The sequence below is a fragment of the Neopsephotus bourkii genome, unplaced genomic scaffold, assembly GCF_033783945.1.
Source record: "Neopsephotus bourkii isolate Nb327-2 ecotype Australia unplaced genomic scaffold, CSIRO-AGI_Nbou_v1 NB_1399, whole genome shotgun sequence".
NCBI lineage: Eukaryota > Metazoa > Chordata > Aves > Psittaciformes > Psittacidae > Neopsephotus > Neopsephotus bourkii.
The window spans coordinates 574307-595579 of NW_026901876.1; the positions used below are offsets into that span (position 1 = coordinate 574307).

The window sequence follows — 21273 nt, forward strand, 5'->3', positions numbered from 1 at the left end:
TTTCCCAGGACTTTGGGTATCCATTAAGCAGCAGCCCTGGCTCTAATAGAGTTTACAAGTCAGCCAGTGGAAACAAGTCTGAACATTCCCATTGAATTGCAGAACTAACTGGGTGTGCACGTCCAGTACTTGTTTTAATCCCCATGAGCGTGTCAACCTCCTACAGCCTAGGACAGGCATGCTGGGTGGAAGCTACTTCATCATGAGAATCAGTAACTTCCATAACATTATCTTGAAGCTAATAAATACTCACAGTGGGTTTGGGATGCACTCAGCACTTAACTTCAGCCCCGGCTTCTAGGGCATACTCCTTCATCTTTGTCCCTTTCCTATCTACATACAGTAAAACTGCTCTTCTCTCCTAATTGTTGCTGTCATCTGTAAGTGCCCTTGCACCAGTCTATGACCCTTTCCCAACAGTGGCATTTAGCATAAGAAGAAGCAAGCAGTTCTTTCTAAATTGACTAAGAAAGGCTGAGAGGAGCAGACTTTATCTCTAAAACCACCACAGAGAACAGGGCACAGCAGCAGCTCACCCTCTCGCTCCTTTTCCTTGTCTTCTTTCTTGCTCTTTTTAGTGGAGGATTTGCTCTGTGTTGCTGGCTGCCCAGAGCCTGATGCTGCAGGAGCAGAGGTGGAAGAGGTGCTCGATGATCCCGAGGATGAAGCCACAGACAGCACTTTACTGCCACACAGAGCACAAGACAACAGCTGCAGGAGAACTGGTGACACTCCTTCATCTACCAGAAAGCTGACTTGAAGGAGGAAATAGAGAACCGCTGCAGAGAGAGGAAGAAAATCTTTGAAGCCTGAATTTAAAAAACAAGCAAGCAAAAAAACCCCCCAACCTAAACAAAAAAATGCCTTTGAATGTGACAAGGGCCATCCCACAAACTCACAGAACCCTCCTGCCCCTACACTGTACATTTGGGCACATCAAGGTAAAGTGTTTCATCCCAAATTACACACTGGAAGAACAGCAGCTCAAGCAAGAGAATGCAGAGCCCCTGTTTCTGTTCTTGTGAGTTATCCATTACACCAGATTGTGTCCCTTAGCTAAGAACAGATGCAATTAGAGCACTGTGATAATTAGTACTGGAAACTGTTCAGTCCTACTCAAAACTCTCAGCTGTGTCCTCCCTTCTTCTCTGCTGAGATTCCCCATCTGATAAGTCTTGATGCAGACCAAGACACATAATACATCCCCTCTGCTCCCTCAAATACTCTTCAAGAACTCACAGTCATCTTTAATACAGAATTTCTGCCAGTTCACTGTTCGCTGCGTGGCAATCTCTGCACAAGCCTTCAAGTGTTCCATCTGAAAGGCACAATGGGACAGGATTAAACCCCATGTCAGTGTTTCTGACGTCCTACATCAATGCAATGCACACTTTTCCTAGCACAGCGACACGCTTCTCCTTACCAAGCTGATCAAGGTATCATACTGCAGGGCAGAGCCTGAGCTTGCTGTGACCACACTGGCACGAAGGAAAATGCCTTGTTCTTCCAGGAGCTTTTTGATTCCACGAACGTGGGAATCCAACGTGTGCAGGTCTCTGAGCTGGCGGTATTTGTCCTTGGAGCCACAGATGAAGAGCAAAAGCTTGCGAACTTGGCGGCGCACAAATGGAGTCTGCTGGATCATGAGGTACTAGACAAAGAAAAGGCCACAACATCAGCACTGTGAACTCAGCAGCAGGCAACTTGTCCCACCAAAACATCATGTGCTTTCGTACAGACAGAAAAGATACGGGAGACGTATTCCTGAATCTGTCAGCTTTAAGGTATGGTAAAGACACCTGTAAAAGTAAGTCACAGGGAGGAGAAATACTGCGAAACGACACTGCGGGATCCTGAGCTGTGCCACTGTGAAACTGCTTCTCCTTTGTCACCCGTGACATCAAATAAAAAGCTAGTCAAGCCTAATTAAGAAATCCTACCCCACACCTGTGCAAATGGAAGATGTGATCTCAACTAGGAAGCTATACAACCAAAGGAACCAAAAAGATATACTCCAAAGACCTTACTGACGTCTTTTACAAGGACCAAGTTAAACAGTAAGCACGGCTACACTGAACCACCTCAGAGAGGGTTTTCAATTCCTATTTTCTGGCAGCAGACACTGAGTCACAGGAAACAGCAGCAGTGCTCTCTTTCACTATGCTTTCCTACAGATTCCTGTTCCACAGCAGTAAAACAAAGCTAACAGCTCACCTTCTTCCAAGGGGGATTAAAAATCAGAGATGGATCTGAGAGCAATTCTGCAAAAGCTCATCTCTCCCATGACAGGTAATATTCCTGAAATGTTTTTGCGCAAGTCCATAGATCTATCATGCTCTCACTTACCTCAGACAAGAAGTAGAACCAGGAGTGGTCAAAGATGGGAGGTGGGATGCGGGAGTTTGTGTCTGCAATCTTCTTGATCTGATAGGGCAGCCGCAGCACCATCTCTGTCAGGAGCTGAGTGTAGGCCTCAAAAACATCAGCAGCATGACCCTGGGAGCAAAAGCAATCCATCAGGCTCTGGCACTGAACATTCCCAAGGGGCTGTCATGACAAGCTACAGGGTGCATTTACTGATTTGCTAAAAACAAAGCTGTTTTGCACCGCTGCAGCCAGAATAATACCTCCCAGCTGATTAAAACAAGGCAACAAACCTGCATGAGGACTTTAACTAGACAGCAACTATGAGGATGCAGCAAGCTCATCTGTAGTATAAGGCATTTTAACACATGAGCTTTCAGCTTAAGAGACATTCTTCCATTTAACTATACTTTTTTCACTGCACCTGTACATATATCAGAGTCCCCCTTCCAGCAGCATAAAGGTACCATGGTGGTAGAACAAGTCTAGGATTTAGGGTGGAAATCCTCATCAAATCCTAGGCTTCCTTGCCACAGGAAGTAGTGGTTGTTCAGGAATTCTGCCAAGCACAAGGAGGCAGGAGTTGGAGGAGCTTCCCTTCAACCAGAAACAGTGACAGCAGCTCCACACAACTGCCTGGTTTAGGAGTGCATTGATGGACGTAGTGAGCTGGCTGCTCTGAGAGAATTCAGACTAATCATAGAACAGTTAGGGTTGGAAGGGACCTTAAGATCATCCAGTTCCAACCCCCTGCCATGGGCAGGGACACCTCACACTAAACCATGTCACCCAAGGCTCTGTCCAGCCTGGCCTTGAACACTGCCAAGGATGGAGCATTCACAACCTCCCTGGGCAACCCATTCCAGTGCCTCACCACCCTAACAGGAAAAAATTTCTTCCTTATATCCAGTCTAAATCCTAGTTTTAACTACAAGTTATAGACACAGATTTCAATTGCACTACTAAGGGAAAACCAGTTCTGCAAGGATGCTTTTACTTGCTTCTCTGCAGCAGCCTCTTAATGCAGGTTATGTAAACCCACGAGCATAGGCTAGGACTCACCTTCACATACTGGCGGAGGAAAAAAGGGCTCATGTCAGGTGGAGAAGAAGTAGTGTGAGGTTTCAGGAGCTGGCTGGTGGCTACAGGCTCCTCATCATTCTGTTGGCTTTTCCAATACTCCAGCAAAGACTTCAGCACATGCAGACAATAGTCAACAGCACCAGAACTCAACAGTGCAGCAGCAGTGGCACTAGAGATGAGGGAGGAAGACTGAAACGAAGAGGAGCTGGGTTACTAAAGCACCTGAGAAGCACCACATTGGAAGGGCAGGGGAAGCTGTGAGAAGTACACAGCAGTTGCTGACTGTGGCTAACAGAGCAGGTTTTTATGGAACTTTAGAGGCAGCTTTTAAGTTTGGGGTTTGTTTGAGGTTGGAGGTTTTTGGGTTTTTTTTTGTGTGTTTATGAAAAGCAACTCAAATATTTACAGAGACTCTTTTGAACAAGCGCTTAGTAAAGGAAAACAAATAAAATCTCTTCTTAAGTCTAATCTCCCCTCGACACATGTGCCAGAGGCCACTCTGCTATGGATTAGACAACGAGGGCTTTTTGCCTTTCCTTTCACAACCCCCCTTCTTTATTTTATTTATTTATTTTAAGTTGGGATTTCTATTTGTTCCTCTGGGATTTGGCCAGCTGGGTGGGAATTCTTGGTAGAGAAAGAGGCCCTGTTGCAGATGCAGCTCAGAGGCTCTGCTCCACCCAGGTATTGCTCCACCTGCATTCTGCAAGACGATGAGCTTTGATTTCTGTGGGAAGCTCAAGTGAATAACAAAGGCTGGAGAAAAAAGCTACTGTAAATAAAACTATTAAAGCAGGGCTGTAAATCCAAACAAACCCCACAGCTCATAAGCTCATTAAAATTTGATGCAGTTCAGACTAAATTTTTTAACCTCTATGCTTTTTTATTAATCTCCTTCCCACCACACATACTGCTTTTTTATGCCTTATTACTGTACCTTTTAGCAACAAATATCTAAGGAATCCTCTTAGCGACTTTTACGTTGACACAGCAGCATATTGCTTTCCAATAATCACATTACAAATCCTCTTTAACCCCTTCAGCACCAGGAAGAGGCAAGGAAAGAATGTGCCAGGCTGTTTGAAGTGCCATCATCAATGTGCTGCCCTTAACTCAGTCAGAAACTGTGCACAAAACAAGTGAATCCAGGTGTCTCTACATGCCCCTTTCCTACATTCCGAATTTCAAAGATCTTTTTCCACAGGAGCTGAGTAACATTACAGATTCCTCATACATTTTTCCAAATATTTTCCAAATCCAACTGTTTTTCAGTTTGAGACCAGCTATTTCTGTTAGCAGATTCTAGACCATCTCTGATGACTAAAAGCCCCTCTTACACATTATCCCCCTAGCAAAGCAGTTTGAAAAAGGTACCTCACAGATGGAAGACTTGGATCCTGACTTAGTTCTGGACATGAACACACTAAGCAGCCTCATCACCACCAAGTGCACTTCATTCACAGGAGAACGTTCATTCTTCTTAGATACATCCTGCAAAGAGAGAGCTTCCCTGTTACAGAGCTGAGCACAATGTCCTAAGCACCTACATCTCACTGCTCTGATCCTCAGGAAGCATTAAGCTCAAGCAGCTATACTAAAAAAGCAGCACAAACTCCTCAATGTAAGGGGAGGCAGTGGCCTGGGTGTCAGAGAATAATATTATACAATCAAAGAGCTATATATGCATTACTGTTCACGTCTGGTTTAAGAGTATAATCAAGCAAAGGAAGTTTTCATGCTCACTTCTAGATGCTAGAACCAGGAAACAGCAAGAATTACACCCATGTCATTCTCTACCTTGTGTGAAGTGAGCCAAGAGAAATTAAGTGCCTGAACATATCCACACAGCAGTGTGTTTCTGTAAGTCCCATGCATCTAATTGCTCCATGGAAACAAACTGTCTAGAAGGAGCAAATCGAGAGTGTGCACACACTACAGCTTACCTTTTTGTCCATGCATAGCTCTGCAATCAGTTGGGACAGGAGGTTATCTAAAGCTCCCTTATCTTTCTCATCCTCTCCATCTAGGTCTGTTGTGAGCATCAGAATAACCTGGCAATAGAAGGCAGGGAATAAGCAGAGGCAGATTCCGTGTTTTCAAGATAAATGCAGCTGATCTTTCACAAGACATCACAGATTTTACCTTGATAACCTGTGTTCTTTCCCAAACCCTACCTGCACCATCACACCTGATTTTGACCATTCAGTATAAACCCTGAAGACCCAAATACATCAGAGTTCAAGGATTTTAGCCTGTAGGCTCATCAGCCAGCTGTAACACCACACTGAGAAAGGGCACAAGTCTAGCAGAAGTCAATGGGTAAAGGCTGCTGAAGCAAACACTTCAGAGATGGACACACACTGTGACTGGGCAGGAAAGAGCAAAGGAAAAGCATGTGCAAATAGAAACCAGGCAGTAGTAGTGGTGATTAACTGATTAGATTTAACTCCTGAGCCCTCCTCACTTACCTGCATATAAGGAATGGCCCTGACTCCTCCAACATTCCTCAGCTGAGGTAAGTTTTGCAGCAGTCTCTCCAGCAACATCAGTCGGACCATGTGCAGCCTGGGAAGTGAGAAGCCAGGATCAGACATGAAGCACTTCAGACATGTCACAAGAAACATCAGACCCTGCAGGAGCACCAACAGAGCACTGCAATTCACCACAGAAGTGCAGAGCATCAGGAAATCCTAAAGTCTTCACAGCCACACATGCAGAGGAGTGGAATCCCTCAGACTTTGCAGTCAAGCGATGTCAAAGATCATCCTGACAAAGAGTTGCAGAGCAACTGACAACAGACGTAGTTACTCACTCCGGAACTGCTCTGCCTAGCATGACCACCTGCAGAATTCAACTGTACAGGAACAAACACTACAGATCAGTTCCAAAGTGCACTGTAAAAATGACTGAGCATGTCTCCTGCAGAACTAAAACCTGCAGATCTTTCCCCAAAGTGCTCAGCACCCTGCACATACTTTCCTCCTAAGACTGAATTTCTCAAGCTTCCCAAGCTGTGTGTTTTGGTTATTCCTCTTTTTACTCGACTCATGCAGGATTTTTTCATCATCCAGGCAGCAGTTTGGTGGCACGTTCCATGGTGAATGCACAGGGAGGCATTTTGCCATGGCAGTGTGCTCTGTTCAATGCTTCTGACTTTCACTTTTTACTATCCAACATTCACAAATCACACTCCATGAACTTCAGCACCTGCAGCCCACTCCTCTAAACAACACTGCAGACCAGATGTGCTGTTCTTCAAGTGGAAAGCAAAGCCCCTTCCTTGCCTGTTGCTGGTGTGGACGTCTCCCTCTGTCTCTCCTTCCCCTTCTGAACCATCTCCTTCCTGCTGGCCGGTGGTAGTGCTGATTGCACCGGTGCTGGAGCTGACACTGCCTGGGCCAGCGGGGTGGCCCTCAGCTGTTGTGTCCCCATAGGCACTGCTACGGCCAGACACTGGGAAAGGAAAACAAAACCAGGGAAAGACAATGTCAGCACAACTGAACTTGCATTTTCCTGCTTCACAGCAACTGACACAGCTGAATGTACTTTGGAATTATGATACTAAAGAGACAGTGTCTTTGTTGATCTTCATAAAGCTAGAAGAGCTTCATGACCCTCACCTTTGTGGCACAAAATGAATTGGTTCCACAGCAGTAATTTAAACTGAGTCAGAAAAGGTGTGGATGGGCAGCACAGACACAACTTTAATAGAAGGACTGTGATTATTTTACCTGGGTAACAGTCCCAAGCAAAAAGAGAAATCAATTCTATCCCATCCCAGCTTACCCAGCAGTATAGTGAATTCTTTCAGTCTTGCTCTAGGCTACTGCATTCTGTTATAACAGGCCAGCAAAAAACACTGCAGACTCCACACTTGTAGAGAACTAAAAGAAGTGAGCAAGTAGTCTGTACACAACTATACATTAGTGTCTGCAGTAACCATACACTGCTGCATGGCATCATCTAATTGGAACTTAGAGTCCTTTTTTGCAGGGATTACTGACTCCTCCTCACTCTGGTGAAGTCCTGTTACAGCAGAAACCAGATGTACTGGTGCACCAGAGACACTCACCACTGTGCTCACCAGCCACAGAGTCCACTGCGCTGCCGCCGCTCTCAGAGCCCACGCTCCCACCATGGTCTGCAGGTGATGTCCGAAGAGTGGAGCCGTCTGTTGCAGCGGTGCTGCCTTCATCATCAGATGCTGGAGCTAAGAGAATAAAGAGAGCTGTTACAAGTAAAAACACTGCCTTGATAGAACTTCAAAAGGCATGCATGCTATGAAAGGAAAGCCAAAAGGTTTGGGCTTTGTGTCACTTCTCAACTACAACTCAAAAGGGAATTTGGAAGTGTCCATTTAAGCCTGCTAAAAGCAGTGGAGGGGAGACACACTGAGAAGGAAACCTCCTCATCAGAGATAATCATGCAAGTTACTTGAAGACCAATGTCTGCTTGTGTATAAATGGCGAGGAAATACAGTATATGGTTTATTTGGTCTGCTTTATTTTAAGGAGAGGAAATAGCTTCCTCAGAAGCCTACAGTAAAAGTCTTTCAAAGCAGGGAAGGGCCATAAACATGCTATTAAACACACAGGAAGCCAACAGCAATAACTGGTTCTTCAAAACCATATTTACAAACAAATTTTAAGTTACTATTTTGGTCAAAAGCAAAAAAGCTTGATTCTTTGCAGTGAACAGTTACCTGATGCTGTTGTATCTGAGAGTGTTCCGGCATCAAGAGAAGAAGAGCTGGGTGCCTGGCCGGACAGTCCTAAGCTCTGAAGCCCCAGTGCACTGCTGCTGCTCCCTGCAAGAAGGAAACAAATTATGAGTCTCTTTCTATGAGAGAGTGATGTTTGCTCTGGCCTTCTCTATGCTTCATCATTCTTTTGTCTCTGTTCTGTTGGCGGTGACACCAACAGCTCCTGCTTTGTTTCTGTCCCAGTTTCCTCATCTTTTATTTACCTTTTTGACTGCCAACACCACCTACTTCTTACCTTGCTGATCTTGTTGCAGGCTCAGAGCAATAGCTAATTCCACCATTGTTTCGTCATCTGCATCTGGAGGAATATCCAGCATAGGAGGAAACCCCTCTGCTCCAGCCAGAAGAGCTTCCAGGGGAGAAGGGTTCCCATTATTCACATTTTCAGAAGTCTCCAGAACCATAGATTCAGACTATGGAAAGGAAACACAGTGAGAACTGTCACTAACCCACCACCAGCTAACAGAGCACTACAAACTGAGTAGTTTGCACTAAATTAATCATAAGTAAATGATTTATTTACATCATAAGTAAATTAAACTCAAGTACTTCATATACTTGAAAGGCTCTGAAGAGAAGCACTCTGGACTTACCACCATCTCAAAGTCCCCATGATCAACTTCACTTTGCTCCTGGCTTTCCTGTCGGATGTGCTCACCATTTGCTATCCCAGAACTCTGCAGCTTGTCTTCCGCATCATCATCATCATCATCATCCTTATCTCCTGAGTTACAAAGGATTAATTCATAAATGCCCTCTTTTTTCATACCATGACAAACAAGGTAATGCCGAAAAAACCCCTAAGCTATGTTCAGTTTACCCATAGTCACTATTAGATTTCATGGACAACTACAGTTCACATCAGTGCTAAAAAAGCATCTCTTGGATGGAAACCTGGTACCCTAACTTTGGTCTGCACCCAGCTTTATGACTTATTTAGAAGGACTTGAAAATATGCACAGAAATACTAAGACAGTCTGGATTACTACCCCTACATAAAACAATCAGATTTCCCTGTCACTGAAAGGGAATTCATATCTCAGAGAGATCTCCTTTATGAATCCTAGGCTATTAAGAAGAGGCAAATGTTTAGTTTTTAAAGAAGGGAGTTAAGGGATAAGACAGAGCAAGAGAATGGAGAAAGACTGGTTTCAGTCTTCTTCAGCCCCAGTTTATAAGACTACTTTATCTTCTTGTCTTTTCTGACAAATAAAGAAGGTCACACTCATCTAAAGGCAAAGATGAATCCATCTTGCGTACCCATAGGAGTATTGCTCCGAGGGGAGGATGGCAAAGTGACGTGTCTCCGCTTGTTCCTTGGTCTCAGCACTCTGATCAAAGCTTGTTTGCAAGAAAAGCTCACTGCAGGATCCTAGAGGGTTAATAATTAATCATTAAACTTCTTAAAGTGTTTCTTCACAGTATTTGGAAGGATAGCTAAAAATACACTTATGACTCTGCTGGTCATGATTCATGTAAGATGTAAGTCACTGCTCACTTCTGCACTCTTTTCCCAGCAGTCCTAAAGCAATGCTTCTCATTCCACATGCAGCGCATGACAAACATGACTCAAACACAAGGAGAGAGAAATTTCTCCTTCCTTCACTTCTGCCTCTATGTTTTTGGCTGCATGCCTCTGTTTTGTATCTGTACTTTATGTTATCATTCTACCTGTATTTAATTCTCTTCATTATATAGAATCATGGAAATGCTTAGATTGGAAAAGACCTTCAAGATCATTGAGTCCAACCATTAACCACTGCCAAGGCCACCACTGAACCATGTCCCTAAATGTCACATCTACATGTCTTCTGACTACCTCCAGGGATGGTGACTCCCTGGGCAGCCTGTTCCAGTGCTTGACAACCCAGCTGATGAAATACCCAATCTAAACCTCCCCTGGTGCAGCGTTACAGAGCCTGAAGCAGAGCAGAGCAAGATTACCCACCGGGCAAAGTAACATTTGCATGTAGATCTTGGATGCTGTATGGATACAATCCAGTTCACAAGTGCAGTATCCATGGATAATATCCACTAAAGCATTGACTGTGGCTTCAACGTGAGTGAGACCTAAGGAGGAAGAAAAGTAGGACTGTGATCTTTCCATTTCAGAACACAGAGTGAGACATTGCAGGAGGCATCTTCTGTTTGTAGTCTTCAAGGCACAATGTCAGCACCACAAATACATTGATTTTCAATCCAAGATGATCTTACACACCACTCTTGTCTAAGAGAATACTGTGCATGTGATATACCAGCACCACCGAGTATCCTCTAACACCCTCCATCAGCCAAATGTGAATAAATCAATTACCTTTTTACTAGCACAATACAGGTACCTCTGAACAAAAGCTTTAGAGCAGAAGTTGCAGCTACATCTTAGAAAGCACACACAGCATCGTTAGCATCATAAGCCTAGATTGAAACAATTTTCTCTGTTCACAAGCTTAAAATCAGATCCTTCAAACTACACAAGCTTGACAACAACAGATGAGGAGCAACACACCTGGTAGGCAGGCAGGGGCAAGGAAGGCATTTTTGGGTTTTGATGCATGTAGCTTCCAGAAGTGGTTAACCAGCTGGGTAATAAAGGTGCAGCCTTCTCCTTCAGCCTGCTTCAGGGCCTCGTGCCCTTCTTCACTTTCTGTACAGATGAAAAACACTTGTCAGGTATATGCAGGGAGAGCATTACCAAGCAGGTAACACCAGGCTTATTAAAAATGGCTTTTGTTAGACCAACGTCCTCATTACAAGGACCACCACACACCTAATGTGTCAAATAGAGTTCCTGTCACACTGAACCAGACACCCCAAGATACCTTCAATTGCTATACCAGGAAGCTGGAAAATATTACAGACTTATCTACCTGTTTCCAACTGTGGCAGCTTTGATTCTGTATAGTGGACCAGATTGTTGGGTCTCATAATAGCAATGGATCGAGCAGTGATCACCAGCCTCTGAAATACTTCAGGATCAAGGTCCTTTCCTTCTTTGGTTGAGGAACTCAAGTACTGGATGGCTTTACTTAGCAATGCTTGATCCTGTAAAGTGAAAGATAACATAGGGAAAGGAAAACATCAGACAGCAGCACAACAAAGCAACCGAAGTGCAACTGCAGGACAGAACCCAGGGATATCTGATGCTCACTGCTGTAAGCTTTTGGCTGCTTTAAAACTCTTGGCCTATGTCATTTAGGAAGAACAACTAAAATTACAAGATCACCCTCTCTAACAGAAGAAATCTGGCTTGAGAACTGATTTTCACATTTGCTTCCCCTCAGGCTTAAATGTGGATGGAAAAAACAGTGTATAAACATAACCATCCAAGTGGTTAGCAAAGGCTATCTGCAAGCATCTGTGCATTAACTGCAATTACATTAGCACAGTCTAACCACTACTTATCCTGGTATTTTCTTACCACCCTAAGCCAGATGCCTGTGGAAACAGAAACCAGAGCTAGAGACAGAGTTTGCAAACTTCACGTGTTTCAAGATCCCCATGTCTCTAGATTGACATTATTTCCACCCAAAAATCTTCAAAAAGCATCTGAACTAGTGAGGTTCTGGTGAAACACAGAAGCCAGCAACACAGGCAGCAGGAGCTGATGGAGAAGTAGCCAGCAGGTTTACACTGCATGGAGGAAGGCACGCTGCACCTCAACCATAAACTGGGAAGTTACAGGAGTCATTGAAATCCTTGCAGTGTCTTACCTTGTGGTTGTGGTACGCCGAGCGGCTGGTGTGCAAGCTGGCCAGGAGGCTTTTGGTTTGCTGCTGGACACTGGAAGGAGCTGGCATGGACAGCAGCAGAGTAGCCAGTTCCTGAGCTGCCACCTTATTCTTCTCCTGCTTCCAAGAAGAGACAAGAAATTCTTCAGTACATTTACCATTAAGGTGATGCACGAATGCGACTTCTCAGTGTACCTGCAGCTCCCTCCCCTCAAGCAAGTTCAACACCATTTTAGTAACCTCCTCAGATTATTATTTGGCATTTAAAGAACACTTACATGTCTACATAAGAACAGTCCTTTTGAGATTTTTGGGCTTCTCCCCTGCTGTTTTAGTAAACGAGGTCACTCTTCAGCACTAAAACCCCATCAGCAATAAATGCAAATGCCGACTGTCATTCCAAACTAGTTTCACATGCTCTTTGCTAAGTCAACTTTGAGATCAGTGCTCTGAGCAAAACGGATCCGGCTTCTCTTCCGTATCAGGCCCCGAGGGCTGCAGGAGGTGCTGCTGATCTTGCCCCTCCTCCCCCAGCTCTGAAAGCTCAAGAATGTATTCAGAAAGTTACTTGCCTTCTCGTTGACTGGTCCTACAGCAAAGCAGCTTTCCAGCGCTTCTAAAGAACTCACTACTAGCCTGAAGGGAGAAAGGAAAGCAGGCTTGAGTACAGCAACCCTTCTCTCTCCTTAGCACTTTGCTTTATGCGGGCTACAGTCATGAGTAGCTCAGAGACAGCTAACGAATGCCAAGTACAAAATCAAAGCATGATAAAACCTGCCACAGGCACCATGCATATCATTTCATTGTGTTACAGACCAGAGTTAAACCTGGCTCACGCTCACAGACAAACTTAGGACTGCTTTAATAATCCACAGCTGAAAGACAGGGGCTTTTCTCTCCCAAAGAGGATAAAACGTTTCCTTACGCAGCCTGCAGCAGGGATAACTTGGATTGTCTTGACAGTACCAATTCACCATGGCCCACAGACGTACATATGACTGCAGATCAAGGGGTGGTGTGACACATGGGAAGAAGCGTAACTGACTTTGCTAAGGGAGCAAGATTCTACTCGCTTGCTATTTCCACACAGGTTGCTCTTTCCAATTTGGGAGTTTCAGCACAAAATATTCCAGAGGAAAATTAACTTGGAGCACTGGGTATGACCCAACAGAGAGATGCTGAGGTCCAAACTTCTGATAGTGGTAAGGCAGGCTTGTAAAATACTTGCCCCAAGGGAAAACCTTACTTATACCTCAGGGCAAAGTGCTGAACCTCCCTTGCAGCACTTGGTGCCTTGGGGCAGAACTACCTGAAACGCCATCTGACACACCAGAAGGAGCAGTGCAAGAACACAGGAAAAAGGAGGGAAGAGATAGGATTAAGGGGAGAATAACAGTGTAGGCTTGGATATGAGGTAGAAGAAACAATTCTCTGGTCTGGTGGTGATAAATAAAACAGTGCCCTACCCACAGCCACTCTCCATAAGGCTGGTAGGGGAGTATCAGAGGGACCAAAAGACTCAAGGAGGGAACAAAGCAAAAAGAGGAGTCTGTCAAACAAGCCACAGTTATGCTGTGTACAGCAAAAATCTGCAAACCATCTCATCTTTACACTTTGCTAAACCATCTGCCATGCAATGACCAGGATGTAAAGAAGCAAATGGCGCTTGGAAAACAAAGAGTAATAAAAGAACCAGTCAACAAAAGCCACATCATGTGTTCTGCCTCTCTGACACACACTCACTCGTGCAGAGAAAAGGATGGCATACTAACCGGTCCAGGGTGGTTAGGGACTCAGATTCAGAACTTTGGGGGAGCAAAGAAAAAGGAAAAAAAACAAACAAAAAGAAATGTGTAAAGCTCACAGAACAACTCCCTCAAAGACATTCTAAGCAAAAGGCAAATTAAAGGGGAAGTCAGGAAGCTGGGAGAGCGCTATACACAGGAAATCTAAGCACGGTTCGCTCTATCTGGGCAGCAGACACTTGCCTCATAGCAAAAGAAATCCAAGGAGAACCAGGCCACCTAGCACAGAGAAGCCAAGCACATTGCTTAAAGCACCACTGAAGGTTCAATTTGAGTGCAGACACCAAACTCCTGCTGGGAAAGCTGCCTCTTGCCTGCCATTAGTTGATCCTACTCAAGAGGCCATTTATAAAGGTAACCATGCTGCATTCTGTAATACGTTAAGTAGAAATAAGGAGTATTTTCTTTTGGTTCTGAGTTTTTACACTATAATCCCACTGCTCTGGAAAGCCAAGGCAGCACGTCTGTGCTGAGAGGGACACCTTGTGGAGATGTCACAGCAGAGGACGGAAGGAAAGAGAAAATAAGCACAGGGGGAAAAAAAACAATCCACTATTAGACAAAATGCTACAGGATGGCCAAACAGGCCCTTCAACTGGACACAACTGCTACTTCAAGCCCTGAACCTTTACCTGGGAATTTCAGTAAGGCTTTTGCCTCACTGAATCACCATTTACTCGCAGTCAAGCAGCACATCCCTTAAAATGCTCATCTTTCAGCAGTGCCAGGTCCTCTTTGATATGCTTCCCCCCTACAACCCTTATGATACAGGCTGTATGAGCTCAAAGTCTCTTCCTTCTGCTAAATACACACCCAGCTCTCCCCTGTGGTTTGACTCTCAGTAGGGATAGGGCAGGGAAGAAACCCAACACTTTCTCCACCCCAGTGGTGAAGCCCAAAACACGGGGGCTACAAGGGAAGATGGTGGGAACCACTTGCCTAAAGTGAAGTCACACACAAAGCCCTCCTCACAAGTGACCTGAACTCCAGAGAGGCCCAGCCTTTTTGAGCTCTAGAGAATGAAGCAGGGCCAGCCTGAAATGAGGAAATGTACTAAGGAGGCAGAAATTTCATTTAGCTCTTCAAGACTGCTGAAACAAATGGCCTTAGCAACACAAAGCATGCACACAGATCTAGCCAGCTACTCCAGCAGATAAAGAGTAAGCACAAAGCCCTCCCTGGAGGATAATCATTGACTTTTCAGTTATTGTTTTGTATGGCAACAACTCACTAACTCCCTTAAGTTCACCCAGTTAAGAAAGGCACACGAGTGTACTTAAGTCCCCTCTACAGCAACTATAAATCAAAGGAAGACTGCAGAAATACCTCTCCAGGACAGTCCCACTAGCAGCAGCAGGCGTAGCTGACTCTGTGTCTCCAGTGCCATTCCCTTGGTTCAGGTTTTGGGGGCAAACGTTGCTCACTGAAGCAGAAGGGAAATCCTCGGGGGGCTCATCAGGCCATCCAAACTGCTCTTTGGTTTTGCCATAGATTTTGATGGAATCCATCATCGTGACTCCAGCAGGATCCACAGAAGCCCCAACTGCAGTGATGAGAGAAACTGCTTAAAAACCAGCAAACCAGTTTCTTTTGAATAGAAACAAGAGTAGTTCATAAGGTCAGGACAGGGATTAAGTGCATCATTTATATACCACCACTCTGACAGTTTCATCTCCTTCACTTCCCTTCTCTGTTACCTCAACACAGACTTACTGAGCTGTGCTGTGTTCACCCACTGCAGCATGAAACCAGGCCATAAGTCATTAAATGTCCAGGATCCACCCTTTAAACTGTTTCTTAGGTCAAACAGATTGTGGATCCCTACTTTGAGGTGAAGCCTCAACCCCCCAAGCAAAACCAACAGGTAGTGAAAGCAAACAAGTGATAAAGACTTACTGAAGATGGTGAGTTTCTTGTCAGCCTGCAGGGCCTCCTCCCGAGTGAAAGGGAAGTCAAACCAACGAGCCCTGGTCATGTTGAGCTGCATGGTGCGGCCAAAGATCTCCAGGTACGAGGGGGCTCTCTCTATTGCTTGTGTGCCAATCTGGACCCTCATGCCTGTCATCACCATCGTGCTGTTGTTGTTTGTCACTTCTATGGTGAAACCCCCAGGCTGTAGAGGACAAATCACAGCTCAGAAAGGTGTAGTCAGAAATTCACTCCTAAGCTAAGAATCTAAGGTTGTATTCAGGTGCCTCTGCTGTTCACCTAACAGTATGCTGGGCAGACTCCTAAGAAAAGGCATGTGTCCACCTGGACAATAATGTCACCTACAAGCCCAACAGAACCCCCATATTTCCCTGCTTACCTTTGTGTTGGCCACATACATGCCAGTGGAATTGAGGCGGTGCTTTATCTGCTGAGCATTGTAAACCTGCAGCAGGTCATTGCCTCCAAACTCCACATCTGTGAGTTGCTGGTTGTGTTCAAAGAAGTCAATAGGGAAGTTCACTTGGCTGGATGTGCGAGTTGCTAAAAGGGAAGGGGAGATGGTTTTGATAAAATACATTCAAACTAGGCACAGCTACAATAAAAAAGCTGCAGAATGAACCTGCCTCTTTTGGAAATACCTGTGTGAGACAGACAGCTATGTATTTTTATATAGAATCACAGAAGAATCATAGAATGGTTTGGGTTGGAAAGGACCTTAAGATCATCCAGTTTCAACCCCTCTGCCATGGGCAGCGACTCCTCACACTAAACCATGTCACCCAAGGCTCTGTCCAATCTGACCTTTAACACTGACAGGGATGGAGCATTTACCACTTCTCTGGGCAACCTGTACCAGGGCCTCACCACCCTCACAGTAAAGAACTTCTTCCCTGTATCTAACCTGAACTTGCCCTGTTTCAGTTTGAACCCATCACCTCTTGTCCTATTCCTACAGTCCCTGATGAAGAGTCCCTCTCCAGCACCCCTGTAGCCCCCTTCAGACACTGGAAGCTGCTCTGAGGTCTCCACACAGCTTCTCTTCTCCAGGCTGAACAGCTCCAACTTTCTCAGCCTGTCTTTCTTAGCCATATACATCTATGGAGGCATTATACATCTATGGAAACATTTTACCCACACTTAGCCAGTACTTAAGCCTGAACTTAACCAGTAATTGGCAGAAGTGAACATTTTAACTATCTCTACGATGCTGACCAATCTTTACATCCGCATTTGCCACCACTACTTTGCACAAGGTAAGCTATAAGAAGTCCCTTACTAATAGCAGCTGCCTTGCGCTTGCGAACTGGTTTCATGATGCTGATGACGCTGCTGGGCTGGAGAGAGGGCTGGAGCCAGTAGGAGGTATTCTCTACGTTGGCCATGTAGATCCTCAAGCTGCCATCTTCACACAGGAGGATCATAGTGGTCCTCTGCTGCTCATTGCAGGCTGTGTGACGGATTGCCACCATGTCCTGGATCTGCAAAGAAAAGTAATGCGAGTCAAGGAAAAGACCTGGCAACTGCCTGAAGAAACGAACGTTTTGCATTAGAAAAGCTGCAAAGACTAGAGGTCTTGTTGATGGAACATCAAGAAACTACATTTTAACAGCCAAAAATACAGGGAACCATGACTAACCTTTGCTTTGGCTGGCAAGGTTTTAATCTCCTGGATGAGAAAGGTGTCTGGCTTCACCATCACCACCAGTGGGACACCGGTGGTTTGCTGAACACAGCACACCAAGCCAGGATGGTTCATCACCTCAGACCACTGACACAGTGCTGGTGAAGTCTTACTCCCACCATTTGAACTGCAAGAGATGAAGGGCAGAGTAACATTCATTTGAGAAGGAGCACAAGCAAAGCTACACAAAATTCATCAGCATTCCAGTAGGCTAAAGCTTCATCCTCAGCAGGAATTCAAGGCACTGCACAAGCGAACAGCCAGGAGCATCAGTACCTAGTTTACAGGTGAGACCATCATTTGAGTGGACAGAAGGCACAAGCATCCCGATTCACAGCCCTGATCCCTACCCTGGAAACTCAAGGCAAGACACTTAATAACATCTTATACCCCAAACCAAGGAAGTCATCTTAAAACAGCTTTCACCTATCTTTTTATCTGCACGTATGCACAGTTCCATGTTTCAACGCCCCCAGGAGGGAACTGTGACCCTTTCACAGAGCCTGCTCATACCAGTGGCTTTATGTCAGGGTAGTGAAGAGTCTGAGGCCTACATGTCCAGCTCTGCTTGTCAGAACAGATGACAGAACATCTTTTTTTCTTGCCATATTCATAGCATAAGAGATTGGATTCCCTCAAGGGAGTCTGAAAATAAGCCTTAATATGCACAATGCATAAGGTCCACTGCAGTACTGGTGCCGAAAGGAAACAAAGGCTTCCTGCTCTGCAGCCTCCACAAGGGTGGGTAATCCCATCAGTTCCAGCTGCTGCACTAGTAGCAGCTCTGCACTGTGCAGCAAGACTGCTCTGAAGCCACCTTTCTGCTGTGAAATCCCAGTGAGAAGGAAAAATGCATGTGTGCCCCACTGCCAGAACAGCCAGCTGTGGTCTCAAATCATTCTGCAATTAGGGCAGAAGCACCCTGAAAAGTAGCAAGAAATCATCAGGCAAAAAGGGCATCTTCAGCCAAGCTTTGGCCACTCAAGAGCTGGGGCATTAATAACAATTAATGTTTATTAATAATAATTAATGTTTATTAATAATAAATAAACAAATCAAACTTCAGGGGAGTCTCTCACATGAGCCTCACCTCTTTATGTTGATTGCGAATAGCCTCTGCACTTCCAGATTGGCCCTGCTGATGGTGGCAGCAAAGGATTTGCCTTGACAGTAACTGAAGAACAACATCTGCAGCACGTGGGAATAATACACTGAGACACCACCTCCTGCTACCTGGCCATTGCTGTCCTGTGGAATCAGAGAAACACCACCAGATAAACACACATCCTCCAAAGCATGCTGTCAGGCTTTGCAATTCTCATTCCAAACAGCCTCTCCCCCATCCCTTTCCCCATCAGTGAGAGAAGGAAGCCCTAAATGCTGCTTTTCTGATTGGAACTCCCTGGTGAACTTATCTATCAGTTACTTCAAAGGCTTTCATACCCATAGGCTTGAAGGCAGCACCCTCAGCTAGCACATCAATGTGCATCACATGTCTGACAATCTCACATGGAGCACTCCTCATGTTCCCAGCTCATAAAAGAGCTTTCCTGAGGGCTTCTCATCCATCCCCCTGGTTTGGAGCAGCCTAAGGTAAAAACACTGAGTGAAACATGAACAGAGCTGTTATTAATCAGAAACAAAGGCTCACTCCACCTCTGCAGCCCCAGCAATGGTCAGTAACTTCATCCACTGTGGTTACTGCACCTTTGGAGTGCCTTGCTCTGAGAACAGCACTGCTCTGAAGCCATCTCCCTGCTGAGAAATCCTGCTGGGCATGACTTCAGAGACAGCCATGGAAAACATGCTTCATTTCCTAGATGAAAGGACCAAGGGGTTTCATTTCCACCCCTATCCACTTTCCCTGCAAGGATATTTCTCTCTTTAGAGGAATGGTGAGCTCATTGGTCTAGATCAGAGGGCTTAAAAGGAAGAAGGAAAAATATGAGGAAAAAAGAAAACTTCTGCCTTCAAAGTAAAACCCAAATGAAAGAGAGACAGCCACTGCAGCCCAGGCTGCAAGACAGGGAAGTCACACATACCTTGAGGTCCTCATGATTGACTTCAAGCACATTGGTGACATAGAAAGGTCCGTGCTGGGCACTGCTCGCCTCTTCCATGAGCTGGGTATAGATGTACCCAGCAGAGGACATGATCACAATGATGTTCTTCCCCTCCTCGTTGAAAAGGAAAGTGACATCCCTGATTTTAGAACTTGGTAAAAGGAAATAGAAAGTGGGACTCAAGGCATCTACAGAGAGATCATAAATCTGTGGAAAGAATGAAAGAAACTCACTGTGATGATACAAAACAGTGCAAATGGACAAGAGTTGAGACAAGGGAACACCTATTACATGTTACAGGGGTTTTCTTGCTCTTTGGGTTCTTGGGTTTGATTTTTCTTATGACAACAGTGGCCAACCACCACAAATCTGTAATTCCAATTTATTTCTAACAAAGAATATTACCCAATTCTTCCACATGCAACTCCACAGAGATCCAGACTCTAGCATCTGAAAGACCTTTCATCAACAGCTTATAACCAAACATACCTTCACAAAGTCTGCCGTCACAATAGCCAGCTCTGTTTGAGATCCTGGCAGCCACACAGCTTTAATGATGAAATTGCCAGTGGCTAGTTGAGGGTGAAGTACCAAGTGATCAGAGACTGATCCAGAGCTGCTGAATGTTAACACGTGGCAGTCCTGGAGTAATGAAAAGATTTGGTTACTTACTAGAACAAAATGTTTAGGAACACCTGAAGCCAAGAATGGGACTTTAAAGCCAGCATTGCTCTTGGTGCCACTCATGTTTCATGGAGTTAGGACTAAAATTCCTGCATTTGAGATGAATGACATGGAAGTTTGTAAAGAAAATAAAACCAGAACCCAGACTCAAACACACAGAATCCAGCCGCTTCTTAGCAAAGTAATGGATTTGTGGATTCTGTACTGTGAAAGCTGAACCTAAAGCTGGGAGAATACAAAAAAGAGAGGTCCTTGCCACAAAACACTAGTTGTTACAGACTAGTTCTAACACACTAAATTTCACATGATGAAACCCTGACTCCCGTCCTAAGTAAAACTGGCCTATATTACAATAAGTAGTAATATTTTGAGGCACTGCCTCGTTTATTCTCTTATTCATATATGTCCTGCTACTTTCACTCCATCTATCTAGTAGGAAAATGATTCATGACCTTTTGAGCTAGCTCTGCACTAACTCTTCAGAGGAAACACACACATCTAGTTTTGAGCTGGTGCTCCCAATTGCCTAGAAAAGGGTCTGACAGCACTCACTTTCAGTCCACACACAGCTAGGTAGTCCTCCTTGCAGGGGTTTCCAGTCAGGCTCAGCACAGTGAATGGAACGGGTGCAGATGCCAAACGAGTGAGAGTCAGTTTTCTTTTGCTGGAGTCAGCTTGTTTCAGCAATGCTGAGAGCTGAAGGACTGTGATCTGCAGAACAACATGAACTTAGTTACCCAACTTTATAACTCAAGGTAAAAAGGCATTTCAACGTCAGCTCTGTGACTGTATCCATGCAGTTCTCACTGTCTTATAGAATCATCCATGTTGGAAAAGCCCTTTCAGCTCATCCAGTCCAACCCTTACCCCAGCCCTGCCAAGGCCACCACTAACCCATGGCACTGAGGCCTTGTCTCCATGGTGTGTGAACAATTGCAGGGACGGTGACTGCAGCCCTGCCCTGGGCAGCCTGTTCCAATGCCTGAGCACCCCTTGAGGAAGGAATTGTTCCTCAGCTCCATCTAAACCTGCCCTGGTGCAGCTTGAGGCCATTTCCTCTTGTCCCATCCCTTGTTCATTGGGAGAACAGACCAACCCCACATCACTGCAACCTCCTGTTAGGTATTCAGATCAGGTTTCCTTTTCAAGAACTCTCTTTTCTGAGGAATGA

General features: G+C 45.0%; 1 protein-coding gene across 7 annotated transcripts in view; it reads right to left on the minus strand.

Annotated features, from left to right (window-relative positions):
* The window catches only part of UBR4 (ubiquitin protein ligase E3 component n-recognin 4), a 79905-nt gene that overhangs the window by 30822 nt on the left and 27810 nt on the right, over window positions 1-21273 (minus strand). For 3 of the 7 annotated variants that reach the window (XM_061367816.1, XM_061367811.1, XM_061367818.1), the window contains 29 exons: window positions 20655-20813; window positions 19908-20060; window positions 19398-19625; window positions 18446-18603; window positions 17311-17482; window positions 16951-17152; window positions 16051-16214; window positions 15639-15855; window positions 15069-15285; window positions 13710-13742; window positions 12510-12573; window positions 11920-12054; window positions 11077-11251; window positions 10716-10853; window positions 10158-10279; window positions 9470-9581; window positions 8803-8933; window positions 8445-8622; window positions 8150-8254; window positions 7520-7675; window positions 6732-6900; window positions 5916-6012; window positions 5391-5498; window positions 4822-4938; window positions 3427-3636; window positions 2347-2496; window positions 1424-1651; window positions 1240-1318; window positions 537-779 (listed from right to left, as the gene is read on the minus strand). In XM_061367816.1, coding sequence (XP_061223800.1) covers window positions 537-779; window positions 1240-1318; window positions 1424-1651; window positions 2347-2496; window positions 3427-3636; window positions 4822-4938; window positions 5391-5498; window positions 5916-6012; window positions 6732-6900; window positions 7520-7675; window positions 8150-8254; window positions 8445-8622; window positions 8803-8933; window positions 9470-9581; window positions 10158-10279; window positions 10716-10853; window positions 11077-11251; window positions 11920-12054; window positions 12510-12573; window positions 13710-13742; window positions 15069-15285; window positions 15639-15855; window positions 16051-16214; window positions 16951-17152; window positions 17311-17482; window positions 18446-18603; window positions 19398-19625; window positions 19908-20060; window positions 20655-20813 — 4420 coding nt within the window. The remainder of the gene's footprint in view (window positions 1-536; window positions 780-1239; window positions 1319-1423; window positions 1652-2346; window positions 2497-3426; window positions 3637-4821; window positions 4939-5390; window positions 5499-5915; window positions 6013-6731; window positions 6901-7519; window positions 7676-8149; window positions 8255-8444; window positions 8623-8802; window positions 8934-9469; window positions 9582-10157; window positions 10280-10715; window positions 10854-11076; window positions 11252-11919; window positions 12055-12509; window positions 12574-13709; window positions 13743-15068; window positions 15286-15638; window positions 15856-16050; window positions 16215-16950; window positions 17153-17310; window positions 17483-18445; window positions 18604-19397; window positions 19626-19907; window positions 20061-20654; window positions 20814-21273) is intronic. The other 4 variants (XM_061367813.1, XM_061367812.1, XM_061367815.1 and 1 more) reach the window with 4 other exon arrangements.